Here is a 16,946-nt window from a genome sequence, read left to right as displayed (position 1 = left end):
CGTTGTAAGTCCATTTAGTATTTCAGATATTTTCTTGTTTTTGTCTGTTATAAATAATGTGTCTGGCCAAATGTGGTGGCTCACATTAATCTCAACACTTTGTGAGGCCGAGGCAGGAAGATCACTTAAGGCGCCTTAGAGTTCGAGACCAGTCTGGGCAACACAGGGAGACCCCATCTCTTAAAAAAAAAAAAATAAATTAGCCAGGCATGATGATGTGCACCCATGATCCCAGCTACTTCGGAGGCTGAGGTAGAAGGATCGCTTGAACTCAGGAGTTAGAGGCTGCAGTGAGCTATCATCACATCATTGCACTTCAGTCTGCACAAAAGAACAAGACTGTCTCAAAAAATAAATAAACTTTCTGTGAACACGGTTATACATGTGTGTCTGTATGCCTTAGGTTACTTGCTCCTAAGAGAAATTATGAAAGGAGAAATTCATAAAAGGATTGCTGAGAGGACATGCATATTTAAAATTTTGATATTACTGCCAAAATTGCTCTTCAGGAGTTTGATAGTATTCATTTTTCCATATTTTTCTTTTTAACTTTAACGATTTTGTAGACAAAAAGTAGTCTCTTGTTAAAATTTGTATTTGTCAAAGAGCAAAAGACCAGTAAGACTAATGACTCTTAAGTCCATTTTGTCATTAGTCTCCCTAGTTAATTAAAGGTAGGGGCTCTTTTCTCTTGACTCTGTTCTCTTCATGTTGAAATGAATCATACTCATGTTTTGTGGAACTCCTTAAAGTTGTAGCTGTCATGATCGGTATTCTTTTATATTTCTTCAGTTTAGCTCTGCCGCTTGGTTTATAGTGACACATAACATACCATGTCTCACTGCTATTTGGTAGCAGAGATAGAACTTGAACACAGACCAGCTCCAGAACCTCCCCTCTTAACCACTTTGTTCTATGTCTGAGTCCCGTGGGAGGGTCAGAGTATTTTCCATTTCCTGAAGTTAACTCCATGGGAGTTTATAGAAAAAAATACTTCCAAAACCACAGATGTCACCATATCTTATTTTCTCTGAAGTCTTTAACATCTAAAGTCTTTTTCCAAAACAAAGCTAAACTTAAGAAGGTATTTAGGATTCCAAATTGTCTAAGTCCTTTCAGAACAAAAACCCTTGGCTCTAAGAAAGCCAGTCTCTCTGTTGTCATCCTGACATAAACTGTTCAGCCCACCCTGAGTCTTTTTTTAGCCCCTTATGTTGGGCCTCTGATAACCTGCTTGGTTTTCTGAGTACACCTCAGATCTATCCTGTGCAGAGGCATTCCATGGCCAGTTTTATTCATTTTGATCCCTTTTCCCTAAACCCATCATTTTTTGTCATTCTACTCATTTTGACACCCAGTCATATTTCCATAGATGCATGTTTGTCTCATTGTGTCCCATTTTCCACTTAAGTTTGTTTCCTTAATATTCACTTAGTAGTAGATGGAAGTGAGAGAAGAGGGAGTTTACTAGGCAGAGAATTTGGGAGCAAAACAAAGAAATGTGTTGTAACTCTCAAATGGTATTTCAGAGGAAAACTTGTAGCTCTCCTGAGACCTCACTGTATGAACACACTAACCAGTCTTTTTTGCTGGTTTATTTGCTCTCCCTTCTTGGGGAAAGTCAGCTTTATTCTTTCTTATTTTGTGTGTTATACTTTCGCCATCTTCAGAAAGTCCCGACTAATGGGGAATTTCTAAAGCTTTCCCAACTCCAGAACTGCCTTGTTTCCCAAAGGTTGAAATAGCAGAGGTTTTTACTGAAAAATCATTATTTTAAAATTTCATGTGGTTCCAAGGTAAAAGTTCATTTTCGTAAGCAAAAGGAGTCATTTGCCAGGAACTTAAATTATGTTTAAAAGTGAGAAATTTAAATCACCTGAAAAATGAAAGGATTGATTATCTATACTTCTCTCATTTTGGGAGGCTGTGGTGGGTGGATCACTTCAGGTCAGGAGTTCGAAAACAGCTTGGCCAACATGGTGAAACCCCGTCTCTACTGAAAATACAAAAAATTTAGCTGGGCCTGGTGGCATGCGCCTGTAATCCCAGCTGCTTGGGAGGCTGAGTTAGAATCACTTGAACCCAGGAGGTGGAGGTTGTAGTGAGCCGAGATTGCGCCGTTACACTCCAGCCTGGGTGACAAGAGTGAGACTGTCTTAAAAAAAAAAAAAAAAAAAAGAAAAATAGTATCAGCCAAATATAATTTGTTCTTGAGTCAAAAATTAGCCATCATAGACACAACATGTTATTTTTCATTGTATGTGGTTTGGTCAATTTTGCACAATTCAAAGTTTTCCAAATCAAGAGTAATCCTATTTCAGAAAAATATTTAGAAGTATTTTCTGAAATACATTGTTGCCTCTTGATGGTGTGTCTTATTTTTCATTTATTATTCCCCTTTTATTGGGTGAAAAATACTTCTCTCTTTGTTTTTTATAATTCTCCAGGACTTAGAGTTTCCTGTCTCCCAGAAGTTAGCCAGTTTGTGTCTGGTTATTTTATTCCCTCTTCACAAACTGGGGTTTTAAATCATTTCTGTGATTTCCCCCTTTTTGCATCTTCTTTCTTTTCCTTTCTTTCTTCCTTTCTTTCTTTTCTGTTAATCGAGGTTACCATTCTCTCTCTCTTAGACTTGCTTCCAGGCTGATCTTTTGCCATCCATTCGTTTTCTGGCTTTTAAATTAATTGAGATATAATTTATATGCCATAAAATTCATTCCTTTAAAATACACACTTTAGTAGTTTTTAATATATTTACAGAGTTGGGCAACTGCCATTATTCCTTAATTTCAGAACATTTGCAACAATCCAAAAAGAAATCTTGTGTTCATTAGTAATCACTATTACTCCCTCCTCCCAGTGCCTGGCAACCACGGGTCTACTTTCTATCTCTGTAGATGTACTGTGGACATTTTATAGAAGTGGAATCATATAATATGTGGGCTTTCGTGATTGACTTTCACTTAGCATGTTTTCAAGGCTTGTCTGTTTGTTGAAGCATGTATCAGTACTATTTTAATTTCTGAGCACTATTCCATTGTATAGACCTGCCACATTTTGCTTATCCATTCATCAGTTGTTGAACATTGAGGTTGTTTTCACTTTTGGCTGTTATGAGTAATGCTGCTGTGAACATTTGTGTGTAATGTTTTGTGTGTAGTAGTAGAACATTTGAATGTCTTTTCAGTTCTCTTGGGAGATATATATTGCCCTGAGTGAAATTGGCTGGGTCATATGACCATTCTATATTTAACCTTTGAGGGACAGTCACTCTGCTTCCCAAAACAACTGCACACTTTATAATGTTTCCAGCAGTGTATGAAGGTTCCAGTTCCTCCACATCTGCATTACCTTTTTTATTATAACCATTCTCGTGTGTGTGAAATGGTATCTCATTGTGGTTTTGATTTGCATTTTCCTGGTGATTAATGATGTTAACATCTTTTCAAGTGCTTTTTGGTTACTTGTATATCTTCTGTGAAGAAATATCTGTTCAAATCTTGTACCCCCACTTTTTAAAATTTTTTTTTCTTTTTTTGGAGACAGGGTCTCACTTTGTCATCTAGGCTGGACTGTAGTTGCTTATCTCATTGTAACCTTGAACTCCTGGGTTCAAGCAGTCCACCCACCTCAGCGTCTTGAGTACCTGGGACCACAGGTGTGCACCATTGTGTACTCTGTTAATTTTTTTTTTTTTTTTTTTGGTAGAGATGGGGGTCTCCCTGTGTTGCCCAGGCTGGTCTCCAACTCCTGGTGCTTAAGCTGTCCTCCTCCCTCAGCCTCCCATAGTACTGGGATTACAGGTGTAACCCACTGTCCTTGGCCCTGGCTGCCCATTCTCTTTTTTTTCCTTTCCATTTTAATGTTTACAATTCAATAAATCTCTTGATGATTGCAAACATGTATGAGTGTTTGGTAATATTCAGAAATGTTACAATAATGGTAGTTTTTTTCAATTGGTATGTAGTCCTCAATAATTATATATGAAATTGCTGTCAAACCAGTAAGACTGCATTTATGCATCCATCATTTTCAGCATTGTTGGTAACTGGAGCATATTTTCCCCAAAGAACTTTGCCTCCTTGAGTCACAAGACCCAGTTTGCTCACATTTACCTCATGATAGTCCCTTTGGTAGTAACACCCAACGTTGTATACAGCAGGATTGAGGGAGTCTTCTTTATAACAAGTATTGGTATGCAAAAGGTGGCTTTCAATTCAGGATGTGTTACATGGGCTTTCTTGAAACGCAAGCCCATTGGCATGATCAATCTTTTTTTTTTGAGACGGAGTTTTGCTCTTGTTACCCAGGCTGGAGTGCAATGGCGCGATCTCTGCTCACCGCAACCTCCGCCTCCTGGGTTCAGGCAATTCTCCTGCCTCAGCCTCCTGAGTAGCTGGGATTACAGGCACGCACCACCACGCCCAGCTAATTTTTTGTATTTTTAGTAGAGACGGGGTTTCACCATGTCGACCAGGATGGTCTTGAACTCTCGACCTCTTGATCCACCCGCCTCGGCCTCCCAAAGTGCTGGGATTACAGGCTTGAGCCACCGCGCCCGGCGGCATGATCAATCTTTGATATTTAGGTGGTTTTCTTGTAAAGCCATCTCCAACAAAGCAGGCTTTAGTAACCATCCTATTCCATGCCTTCTTCTTTCCCTTTCCTGTTCGAATAACTTTTAATACTTCTGTTTCTCCCTGGGCACGGACTTTAGGCAGAGGGACTTCCCATTTTCCCGCCTTCTCTTTTCGTTTCTGTTTAATCATATTGGAAAGTACTTTAGCTCGCGGTTGTCCTTCTCTGTCCAGCAGATAGGCAGGTAGTGCTCCCTGTGGAGTCTTCTCATCATTCCTTTATTTGGTGTTTGTCTTTTCATGCATCTTGATAGTCTTTTTCATTTATGCTTCTCAGCATGGCCTCTTTATGGGAAAGCTTAGCCTTCAGGCCAATCATTTTCTTTGCCTTCTTTGAACGTTCTGGACTTTCCTTCTTTCTCTTTCTCATGGTAATCCAAGTGGTATCCATAGCGTTTACAGTGTAATTCAGTATATTAGTTCTGTGACGTGGTGATGGCTGCAGAGCTGCAGGAGCAGCCCTGGGGTGTGAAAACACTCAATTTTTGGGTCTCAGAGACCCATGAGCCGTCACTGCACCCCATTCTTAAATTGAGTTTTCTTTGTTAAGTTGTGTTATTTAAATATTGTGGGTACTAGTTCTGTATAATATAGATGATTTGCAGATTTTTCCCCCCATTCTGTGAGTTTTCTTTTCACTTTCTTGATAGTGTCTTTTGAAGCTTAAAAAAAATTTTAATTTTGGTGTATGCCTGTAGTCCCAGCTACCTAAGAGGCTGAGGTGGAAGGATTGCTTAAAGCCAGGACTTCAAGACCAGCCTGGGCAATAGAGCAAAACACACTGAGACCCCGTCTCCAAAAATTAAAAATTGGCCCATCACGATACTGCATGTCCGTTGTAACTACTCAGGAGACTGAGGTGGGAGGTTCGCTTGAGCCCAGAAGTCAGAGGTGGCAGTGATTTATTATGACACCACTGTTCTCCAGCCTTGTGACAGAGCAAAACCCTGTCTCTTAAAAAAAAAAAAAGTTTATTATTTTGATGAAGTCCAATTTATTTTTTCTTTTAATAAAGTTTTTGCTTTTGGTGTCATCAAAGAAATCATTGCTCAATCCAAGCTCATAAAGATTTACATATTTATTTTCTTATAAGAATTTTATAGTTTCAGTTTTTATTTAGGTCTTTATCCATTTTGGGTTAATTTTTGCAACCATCCAGTCTTGCCCACTTCAATTAATTTTTCACACAAAGCCAGAATGATCATACAACTCATCAGGTTGTGGCATTACTTTTTTAAAGCTTTCATTGGCTTCCTGTCACACCAAGAATAAAATCTAAACTCTGTGACCTATAAGGTGGGATCCATATGGTCTTTCTGCCCTCTTTCCATGTTTGGTCGCTGCAGTCTACCCATCCTGGAGGCCTAAGAGTGGCTCAGGCAGGTTAAGTCTTTTGCTGTCTTAGGACCTGTAGTCATGCTGTTCCCTCTGCTTGCTGTTCTGTTCCCTGCCTCCGTACCCTTGGATCACTGTTGTAATTTATTTTCTCAGAGAGGCCTTCCTGACTACCCTTGCTCCACTTATTCATTGCCCAGGACCCTGTGCTTTCATTTCACCGCACTGCTTGATAAATCTCTTTGTGTTTGTTGTTTACTAATCTGTTTTCTGCCTCTATAACTCTGAGTAGGAATTGTCCCTGTGTGCTCACCATTATTTACACAGTCCCTGGCCTGGCACAGTGGACACAGTAAATGTTTGAGTGGATGCATGAATGAGGTACCGTGTGTGTGTGTGTGTGTGTGTGTCTGTGTGTCTGTGTGTCTGTGTGTGTTTGTCTGTGTGTGTCTGTATTTTTTTCTTTTTGAGACAGTCTCATTGTCCTCAGACTGAAGTACAGTGGCGTGGTCTCGACTCAATCTCAGTGCAATGTCTGCCTCCCTGAGTCAAGCGATTCTTCTGCCTCAGCCTCCCAAGTAGCTGGGATTACAGGCACCGGCCACCGTGCCCAGCTAATTTTTGTATTTTCAGTAGAGACAGGGTTTCACTATGTTGGCCGGGCTGGTCTTGAATGCCCAACTTCAGGTGATCTGCCCACCTTGGCCTTCCAAAGTGCTGGGATTACAGGCGTGAGCCACTGCACCTGGCCCTTTCTTTTTTTGTCTTCTCAACGGAGCTTTTCCTGCCGGGTGAAGAGAAGGCCTCTTGGTGTATTTAAGGGATATTTCAGTTGATCATAAAATGAAAGATTAATTGGTTTATTTGTGGTAAATTAATATGATCTTCAAATTCTTCTCTGTATTTTTCTGTGCTTTATGTTCATCTGCAGTAGGAAGGAGAAGGGGGGAAAGTTATCTTGCTTGTGTGGCTTACAGATAGACATAAGAATTTCCAGGGAAAAGTACAGTTAGAAATGATTTGCCATCTCAGGAATAGGATTAAAAAAGGAATGCACCTAGATCAGGCGTTCGTTGAGTACATTATGGTCATATTTTACCTGGAAGTTAAATATTCTTAAAGTACTGTTCCGAGTAGGAGAAAAGATACGTATTCCTAAAGAGTCTTCATGGTCCTGAGCATTGTGCTGTGGGTAACTCTTAACTCTTCACTCTTAAGCAGCTGAAATCTAGCCATGTTTACCTGGAGGTAAGTAAGCACTGTTGGGAATACTGGTTTATCATGAGGGAGCACCATTTGTGAATAGTTTGGGAGGACAAGAGGAGAATTGTTCTTTTTGCATGTTTGTTTTTGAAGGCCTAGCTCCGTTTTGTTAATTCAGTTAATAATTGTTCCTTTTCTGAAGCTCTGTAAGCTTCCGAAACAGGAATCCACTGCATTTTGCTAAAGGGTCTTAACTAAGTGGTAATGTGGTGGGAAAAATGATGTATATACTCTAAATTCTATATAAATGGCACACCTGAACTACCGTGTTAGGAATATTTTAAGGTTGCCATTAATGAAAATTTCTTACCTTTGAAGTGGAATTGAAATTTAATTTTATTTACTCCATATATACATTTACCTCAAGTTTAGTCATTTACTTAGATTCATTGAGGAGAAATATATTTGATAATGTTCTCAAACAAAAATTCAGTAAATTTGAATAAAGCTAGCTTATAAGTTTGAACTTGATTAACTCAGTCAAAACATAAAATGAATTGTTGGAATTCACATGGTAGGAAAAGTATCTTAGAAATAAGATAGGCATTCAGAGTGAGATAAAGAAATATTAAAATTTTCATGTAGATTTGACTCATGTTGGCCTTTAATGATATTCTAATTTTCTTCTATTTTGAGTCAGCAAATTTTAGGACATTTATGAATATTAAAGTTCTTTACATATCAGGCACTATAGGAATAAATAGGATAAAGTATGTGTCTGAGTTAATACAGAACTGTTTCTCCTGCCTTTTCTTTTTTTTGAGACAGAGTCTTGCTCTGTTGCCCAGGCTGTAGTGCAGTGGCACAATCTCAGCTCACTGCAACTTCCATCTCCCAGGTTCAAGCAATTCTCCTGCCTCAGCATCCCAAGTAGTTGGGGTTACAGACACGCACCACCATGCCCAGCTAATTTTTGTATTTTTAGTAGAGACGGGGTTTCACCATGTTGGTTAGGCTGATCTCAAACTCCTGACCTCAGGTGATCCACCCACCTCGGCCTCCCAAAGTGGTGGGACTGCAGGCATGAGCCACCACACCCCACCTCTCCTGCTTTTTCTAAGTTGACCAACTGAACCATTGATAGATCTGTTTGCCATACTTTCAGATGAATAGGTAATCTTATAGCTTGGCTTAAAAAATTATCCTCATGTGTTCCATCGTACCCTGATGAGACCTCACTCGCACTTAAAGGGATTTTGGTTCTAGTTCTTTGGCAATGTGATAAATTTTTTGGACCGCTAGATACTCTTTGACTTTTAAGGGGATGATATTTTCAGTTATCCTGGCTTCATGTTTCTGAAGTTTGAATAAATCGTTCCACCATTTGAAAGGAAATAAGTGATCAGAGAATTAGCCGCTTCCATTTTTAAGGATGTGAAGGCACTTGTAAATCACTTTATGTTCTTGGAGTCTCACTAGTACTACCGTGTATCTACTTGTCTTTTCCAGTGATTTAATTTGCCAGAAAAGTGGAACCTCCAAGCTGTGTACCCATTCTTAAGCACTGCTGGCCTGATGCCTGAGAGGATGAGTGACAGGGTTGTCCACACTACCTCTTCTCTTGCTGCTTAGCTCTGCGTGGCATGGGTTCCTTACCATCTATCTTGCTTAGGCTGCGAAGTTCCTAAGAATAGCTCTGGCCAAATGCGCAATCATATTACAATGTCAGAAGTCCTCTCTGGAGCCCACATCTCCTTAGTTTATTCTTTCTCTTAGTTGAGCAAATGAAGTTGTGCTTGAAGTTCTCAGAAACATCTGTGATTTGAGAAATATTATATATAGGGCTTGAAATTTGAGGACATGGTTTTGATGTATGGGTATTTAGACACTAAAATGCTGGTTACATGAAATGATGAAATAATGCTTACCTCATAGTATTACTAGAAGATTTAAGTGAAGAAAGTCATATGAAAGTACCCCACTCTGTGTCAGCTTATAATTAAAAAGCAGTAACTACCATTTTTTGAGCTCATTGTACTGTGCAGTGTGCTAAATACATGATAATATTTGATTTAATTCTCTAAATAACCTGCAGAGCGGGTAATATGAATTCCATTCAACACATGAGGAATTTCAGAGAAGCCAAGTAATGTGCCTGAGGTCACACAGCTTCTAAGTGGTGGTGTTGGGATTTGAATCTGATCTGTGAAAAGTCTGTGCAAGCAAAACTACTCTTTACAGTGGGCTCCAGTCAGTAAGTCAGTCCCTTCATTTGCATTTATTTGAAGACTGGTAAGACTGATTTTTCCATTTGTTTGTTAATGAGTAACATTTTCTATTTGTAATGGGCCTGTTGAAGACTTTTGCCCCTTTGTATGTTGGGATTGTTTCTGATTATCATATGCTTGCACAAGCTTCTCATGTGTTAATCACGTATTTAACCTTTCTCTTCCTCATACCTACAAAATTTTGTACTTGGATATGCTTTAATTTTTCACGTTCTACATGGGTCCTTCACATTGTCATTTTCTTCAGAATTTTCTGTAAAATGTATTAAGAGACTTTTAATCAGCGGTATCTCCTTATTCTGGGGCTTTTTGCATTAAGAAACAGTATAATGTCATCTAACTATAAGAGAACTATGTTGTATTAATGTGCAGGATGAGTAATCATTAGCTCTTAGGTTTCACATTGGGATAGTAGATCAGAAGTCCTTAAGAAAGAATTGCTTCTATAAAAAAAATAAAATAAAAACCTTCTATACGGTTACTTTTTTTTCCTTGTGAGACAAGGTCTTGCTCTGTCACCCAGGCTGGAGTGCAGTGGTGTGATCTCAGCTCACTGCCACTTCCCTTTCCCAGGCTCGAGCAATCCTCCCCACCTCAGCCTCCTGAATAGCTGGGGATATAGGCATGTGCCACCACGCCTGGCTAATTTTGTATTTTTTGTAAAGACAGGGTTTCACCATGTTGCCCAGGCTGGTCTCAAATTCCTGGGCTCAAGCTATCCTCCTGCCTCAGCCTCTCAAAATGCTAGGATTACAGGCATAAGCCACCATGCGCAGCTAAATATTCTTAATCATTTTTATTTAAAATGTAAAAGATTATATATTCATTTCTACTGGATTACTTTGGGATTGAAATAAACTAGTTTATCAAACTTAGAGCATGGTCACCTTTGATTGCTGTACTCTTTCAAGCAGTTTGATAGATACCAAGAAAGAATTGATGGTGCTGTTAAATATATCCAGTGTCTCTCTTCTCCCAGCAAAGTTCCTACATTCGTGAGGATGATTGCTCCCGAGGGCTCCTTGGTGTTTCATGAGAAAGCCTGGAATGCATACCCCTACTGTAGAACAAGTAAGCCTGGTCCCCAGCAGCCATTTCACCCCTCCACCATGAGGATGAGAAGGGAGTCTCAGTTCAGTACCAGTGTCTTTGAGAAGGGTTACACTGAGCAAGGTCTTCCTTGGGTTTTTGGACAGTCAACTGCCAAAATGATGTCAGACGAAGGACTGCATTGGGTTCCTCCCTGCAGAACTTTGTGTCAGGCATAAGTTCATTCCCACATGGCAGCCACATTGTGGTCCTTGCTGACTATGCTGGCTCCAGGGGTAAACCAAAAGAAAGGTCATTCACACTCAGAAGTGTCTTTTTGTGCATTTCAACAGTATTTTTACTTACATTGCTATATAATAGAGGAGGAATAGGACAGACTTCTGAAATAGCATCCTATCATTTGCTAAATTGATCTTATAAATAATGTTTTGTGTGACATTAGTCTTTTTAGCATTATTTTAAAAATTATTCATATTTTATTTGTACTCCATAATCTAAATTAATGTACCATATAGTATCACTTTTGTAGAAACTGTTTTGCAAACATAGCTACTAAATAAATGTTGTGTTTTCAGATAGTTTAGTCTTTGTGACATTAAGTATTGGAACAGATTGTTTGACTCCAATTAATATTCTGAAAATTTTCTCCTTTTATTACCTGCCTCTCCATCATGCCTCAGTTGTAACGGTGAGTAAAACTATTTTTGTGTCTCTTACTTTCATCTTTAACCTTTGTTTTACACAGTGATTATTTTCAACCATTCTTTGCTAACTGCCCATCCCTGCATGGTTCCCTCCTGTGTCCGCTCCATCGGCCCCCACCCTCTAACACATGTTCCCAGTACTCATGGGCTCTTTCTGCCCTCGTCTCAAAATCTCCCTGTTGATGTTACTTTGCTTTTCTTCCTTCTTTTTTTTTTTTTTTTTTTTTTGAGACGGAGTGTTTCACTCTTGTTGCCCAGGCTGGAGTGCAATGGCGCGATCTCGGCTCACCGCAACCTCCGCCTCCTGGGTTCAAGCAATTCTCCTGCCTCAGCCTCCTGAGTAGCTGGGATTACAGGCACGCGCCACCATGCCCAGCTAATTTTTTGTATTTTTAGTAGAGACCGGGTTTCACCATGTTGACCAGGATGGTCTCGATCTCTTGACCTCGTGATCCACCCGCCTCGGCCTCCCAGAGTGCTGGGATTACAGGCTTGAGCCACCGCGCCCGGCCCTTCTTCCTTCTTTCAAATGCCCTGTTTGCTTACCGGACCTCCCAGCTTCTTTATTAGCCCAGTATGCTGCGTGGCAAGTAGGATTGTTTGAATTATTTAAAAGCATGCAGCATTTGGTTTGCCTGACAAGTCTACAAAAATCGGTAGCTAATGATTCTTTGTCACTTGAGGATCAAGTTTCCTTGTAGAGTCAAAGCCTGGATGCCCATAGTGGGAAAAGCTCCCTCAGATGTGGCACCACGGAACAGGTGGAAGATCACTATCATTTTCCTGTTGTGTTTTTCTGCAGAATGAATATATGAAAGATGATTTCTTCATTAAAATCGAAACATGGCACAAACCAGACTTGGGAACATTAGAAAATGTAAGTGTCAACTCTGCACTTTTAGTACAGAAGTCCCTGGAAAAGAGAATCCTGTATGTTGTTCACTTTGTCATCACCAAAGTAATGTCACCTGTGTTAGGCTAGTATCTGCCCACACCAAGCCGTGTCAAATTGAGGTGAGGCAGGCAAGCGGCCAGAAGCCAAATGAGCTTTCCCTGTCAGTCCCCTTGCCCTCCCCTTCACTTTGGTGAAGTTGCTGTTTTGATCAGCAGCTCTCTTTATCTGAGACAAAGAGAGCGTGGGTATAATTCACTGATAAACCAAAGCCCGGTTTTAGCCATTAGTTTTGCTAATTAGATTGCTTTCATCTCTGAGGGTTTGCCAGAGCTGCTCTGCATAGCAGGGTAGATTGCTTTAATTTTTACCTACTGTCTGCTTTGCTAGAGTATGGGCTGATGTCAGAGAAATGACCAAAAAGCAGGAGGGATCAAGTCGTGTGAATAATTACACAAATGTGGAAAAGCTCTTGATTTTTGTAAGTTGGTGTACATTAATCTCTAAGATTCAAGAACATCTTTGAGTCAGGACTCAAAGAAATGTAATCATTAACTTTTGGTAAGGTTTGTCATGAAACTTGGGAAGGCCTTTTGTATAGGTTGATGCCCTTGGTCCAGCAGTTCTCAAAACTGTGGTCTTGAGACCACAAGATGGGCCAGCAGCAGCACAGTCTCTGGGGACTGGCTTGAAATGCAGATAACCTGACTCAGTTAAGAACTTCCAGACCAGAGTCTCTAGGGGTGGGACTCGGCAGTTTCTGTTTTCTGGTGCGCATTCATTCCAGTAGAGATCTGTTCCAACCTGATGATACGTTATTATAGGAGACTAAGTTAATCATTGTGGCAAATTCTGTTTTTACTGTTCTATTACTGTGCTCTTACGTTATTGATACCAATTAATAGAACTTGGAATTTTGATCTGTAGTATTTGACTGTTCTTTCAAGTGACATTTTTATGTTGTTTTCCTTTTCTTCCTTTTTTTTTTTTTCCAGATAGAATCTCACCTTGTTGTGCAGGCTGGGGCGCAGTCGCACACTCTCTGCTCACTGCGGCTTCTGCCTCCTGAGTTCAAGCGATTCTCCTGCCTTAGCCTCCAAGTAGCTGGGACTGCAGGCGTGCACCACCTTGCCTGGCTAACTTTTGTATTTTCATTAAAGGCAGAGTTTCACCATGTCGGCCAGGCTGGTCTTGAACTTCTGACCTCAGGTGATCTGCCTGCCTCAACCTCCCAAAGTGCTGGGATTACAGGTGTGAGCCACTGCACCCAGCCTTTATGTTGTTTTTCATAGTAACCCTCTAAAATTTAGAATCTAGATGACATGATTTGGTGTGCTTTAATATATAATGATTTAATCTGGTATGTTCAGCTTTTAAATGGGCAGATCGTTGGCAGTTTTCAGATAATTCCTAATTGGTTCATAGATGGCATTTCAGAAATAAACGATCGATCGATATGCCTTATAGAGGATTTGGTATCATACTGAAACTGAGTAGCTTTAGGTTAATCAAATTTTGGAGAGATTTTAGACCATGTAGTACGTCATTTGAATGTAACTTGTAGTGTCACCTTGTATCTGTATAGGACTTGGTTGGTTACAAGGACTGTGTTGTGTATCATTTGGGTTGAACATAGGGCTGGTATGTTTTGTTTCATATATCATTTGTGAGGACTCTCGGAAGATAATATTGACAGGTTTTTATTTATTTGCCATCATCCTCATTCTCTTACCCCTTATTATTTGTTGCAGTGATGACAAAAGATTTCTAGATCCTGCAAAACATCAGACAGCTAATATAATGAAATAATAATTTGGGACTTTTAATTGCTTATAATGTACCCTGAGAGACCCAAGATAAAGACTATATATCTAAGCGTAATAGAATAATCTACAGTTTGTTTTATTTCTTTTCTCTTTGTCATTGGTAGGTACATGGTTTAGATCCAAACACATGGAAAACTGTTGAAATTGTCCATATAGATATTGCAGATAGAAGTCAAGTTGAACCAGCAGTAAGTATTACTCAGTGACATTTAACCTGTTTTCTTTTACAGTTAAAAATTATTTTCTACGATCACATTTGGGATTAAGTTAAATAAACTATTTCCTTTCTTTATTGTATGGCCTATATTTCTATGTCAAAATGAGCGGAGTGTAGTCTAGTAGGTGTGTGCAGCAAAGAGACCAGGGTAAGAGAGAAGGCAATTTGTTTTCTGTGTGGATTTTGCCTTTGTACAAGCGATCCCTTTAAGAAGTTGCAACATACCTGGGAAATGTAGGTTGTTTTCATTGAGAAACAAAACAAAACACATGGTTTACAAAAGAATGCTCCCTTGAGCTTCTTTAAATGATGTAGATTCCTTTTACTTTTCAAGTGTGATTAAGAAGGCAAAAATTTAATTTGCATGCAAGTATTTAGTAACTCAGTTACAGTTGTTATTTGTGGAAAATAGTTGGTGTAGAGTATCGTTTTAAAAATTTTCTTTTAGATCGCAGAAGTAGGTGTAGAGTATTTTAATTTTATAGTCGTTTAGCTTTCTATTTGAATGCTATTAGATGTAAATATTTCTAATCCTGGCTTTTGACTTAATAAAAAAAATGTTTTCCCATAAGTAAAGACACTATTCCTCATGTCAGATTAATACTTTTGTTTTAGGCTGGGTGCAGTGGCTTCCACTTGTAATCCCAACACTTAGGAAGGCCAAGGAGGGAGGATTGCTTGAGACCAAACCTGGGCAACATAGTGAGACTTTGTCTCTTAAAAAATATATACATTATATATATATATTAGTTGGGTGTGGTGGCACGTGTCTGTAATTCCAGCTACATAGGGAGGCTGAGATGGGAGGATTGCTTGAGTCCAGAAGTTTGAGGCTGCAGTGAGCCACGATCACAGCACTGCACACCATCCAGGGTGACAGAGCAAGAACCTATCTCAAAAAAACAAAAATAAGACCCCCATCTCTCTTGCCTAAGTTTGTGAATGTTAATACGGTTCTTATTTTAAGTGTGTTAAATGCTGCTTTGGTTTTACGGGGCACATGGAAATACAGCCACTGGTCCTCTTCCTCTAGTCTAGAGAGCTAGAGCTTTGGATTGAGAGTGGCACTGTTTGTTTTGTCATGGTCAAGCACAGCGTGTTCAGTAGGCATCCCATTCTCTTTCTGTTTTTGGTGCTTGTTCCTTGAACTTGGGCAGTGTTGTAAGCCAAACAGAAATAAGTCAAACACAAAATGTCTGGTTTGGGTGTTGAAATTTAAAGGTAAACTTGCCTAAACAAAGGTCCCTGACCTTTTCTCAGAAGCTGCTGGGGTTGAGAGTGCCAGCAGTGACCCTGTGCCAGGCTGGGCCAACTCTGCTAGGGCCCCTTTCTTGCTTAGAGGTGTGAGCACTGATAAGGGACTTTTGTTCTATGTCTTAAATTTTAGTTTTGCCGTGATTTGAAGTTGTTTCAATTTTAGAGATATTTCTACCTTTGACATTATATAGGGAGTTTTTAAAAAATCTATAGAAATGAAATTATTTATCTGTTATGCTCTTTTATTTCTCTTGGTATCATTTATAGCTGAGGTTTACCATATGAGAAAGAATGATGGGAAGAGAAGTAATTGGGAGTAATGAGTGAGTCAGTTAATGGCTAGGTCGGGACGGCTTACAAGCCTGGAGCTGCCCGTCACAAAAATACCAAGCAGTAGTATGCCACACCAGGACTGGGTGCCCTGGGGAAGGCGTTCCCATTACGTTGTTAGTGTTTGAAAATGTGGTGATGACCAAACAAAACGGCTCGGCTGAGTCAGTCTGTGGTTCATAGGTTTGCGTTCTGTGTTGTTCACCAGCAGAGTACAGGACGCCTTTGGTTTTGCTGGAGGCATAAAAATTATTTGTTCCCGTCCTCAGGCGAAAATGGGCAGTGTTTACAGGCTTGAATGCTGGTGGAAAGAACAGCGTAAGGGCAGATTGCACAAGAGCCCTGGAAGCCCTGGTTCCCATCCCCTCTGCCTCAGCAGAGACTTCAGAGAGGACAGGAGGCACTGGATACTTGGCAGCAGCACTTGAGATGGGTGCTGCAGGCGGAAGGCACCGCACATGCACAGGCTGGGGAGCTCGTTCTCCGTGTGGAGTGGCGATGTGTGGGGTGGATAGCTAGTGAAAGACGGGACTGGGCCCAGGTCAGGAGGGTCTGTGTTGTGACGCATGGACCTGTGACTAAGACGTCATTCTGAAACTAGGTGGACTTCGGATTTCCATGCTGAGGCTCTGCCACCTGCTGGCTATTTAATCTTGGACAGTTTGGCTAGCTTCTCTTTGCCTATACTATCTTGTGTAAAATGAGAGTCATTATCTTACAGGATTAAACGTGAGTACTTAGAGTGTATTAGTCTTTTTTCACACTGCTGTAAAGATACTACCCAAGACTGGGTAATTTATAGTGGAAAGAGGTTTAATTCACTCACAGTTCTGCATGGCTGGGTAGGCCTGGGGACACTTACAATCATGGGGGAAGGGGAAGCAGGCACATCTACATGGCGGCAGGAGAGAGAGGAGGAGAGAGGAGGAACTTTTAAACAGATCTTGGGAGAACTCACTCATTGTCACCAGGACAGCATGGGGGAAACTGCCCCCATGATCCAGTCACCTCCGTCCCTCAACATGTGGGGATTACAGTTTGAGATGAGATTCGGGTGGTAACACAGAGCCAAATCGTGTCATAGAGCCAGTGCGTAGTTCAGTAAATGCTAGCAGTAATTGTCATTATGATCAGCTCCAATAGTACAAGAGTCCCGAGAGTCTATGTCTACACCACGCATTGTTTGGGAACTAACCACAACCTGTGT

At 40.3% G+C, this 16,946-nt stretch overlaps 1 protein-coding gene and 1 pseudogene across 1 annotated transcript in view; one reads left to right on the top strand and one right to left on the bottom strand.

Annotated features, from left to right (window-relative positions):
* PITPNB (phosphatidylinositol transfer protein beta) overlaps positions 1 to 16,946 on the top strand; it is a 67,859-nt gene that overhangs the window by 9,205 nt on the left and 41,708 nt on the right. Inside the window, exons 4-7 of the mRNA XM_003938481.3 lie at positions 10,443 to 10,534; positions 11,194 to 11,201; positions 12,020 to 12,094; positions 14,040 to 14,123. Of these exons, the coding sequence (XP_003938530.1) occupies positions 10,443 to 10,534; positions 11,194 to 11,201; positions 12,020 to 12,094; positions 14,040 to 14,123 (259 nt within the window). The remainder of the gene's footprint in view (positions 1 to 10,442; positions 10,535 to 11,193; positions 11,202 to 12,019; positions 12,095 to 14,039; positions 14,124 to 16,946) is intronic.
* On the bottom strand, positions 400 to 5,161 carry LOC104652957 (ribosome biogenesis protein NSA2 homolog; annotated as a pseudogene).

This window comes from Saimiri boliviensis, chromosome 21 (genome assembly GCF_048565385.1).
Source record: "Saimiri boliviensis isolate mSaiBol1 chromosome 21, mSaiBol1.pri, whole genome shotgun sequence".
Classification (NCBI taxonomy): Eukaryota; Metazoa; Chordata; class Mammalia; order Primates; family Cebidae; genus Saimiri; species Saimiri boliviensis.
The sequence above is the reverse complement of the archived record's forward strand: the minus strand, read 5'-3'. Positions and strand labels throughout refer to the sequence as shown.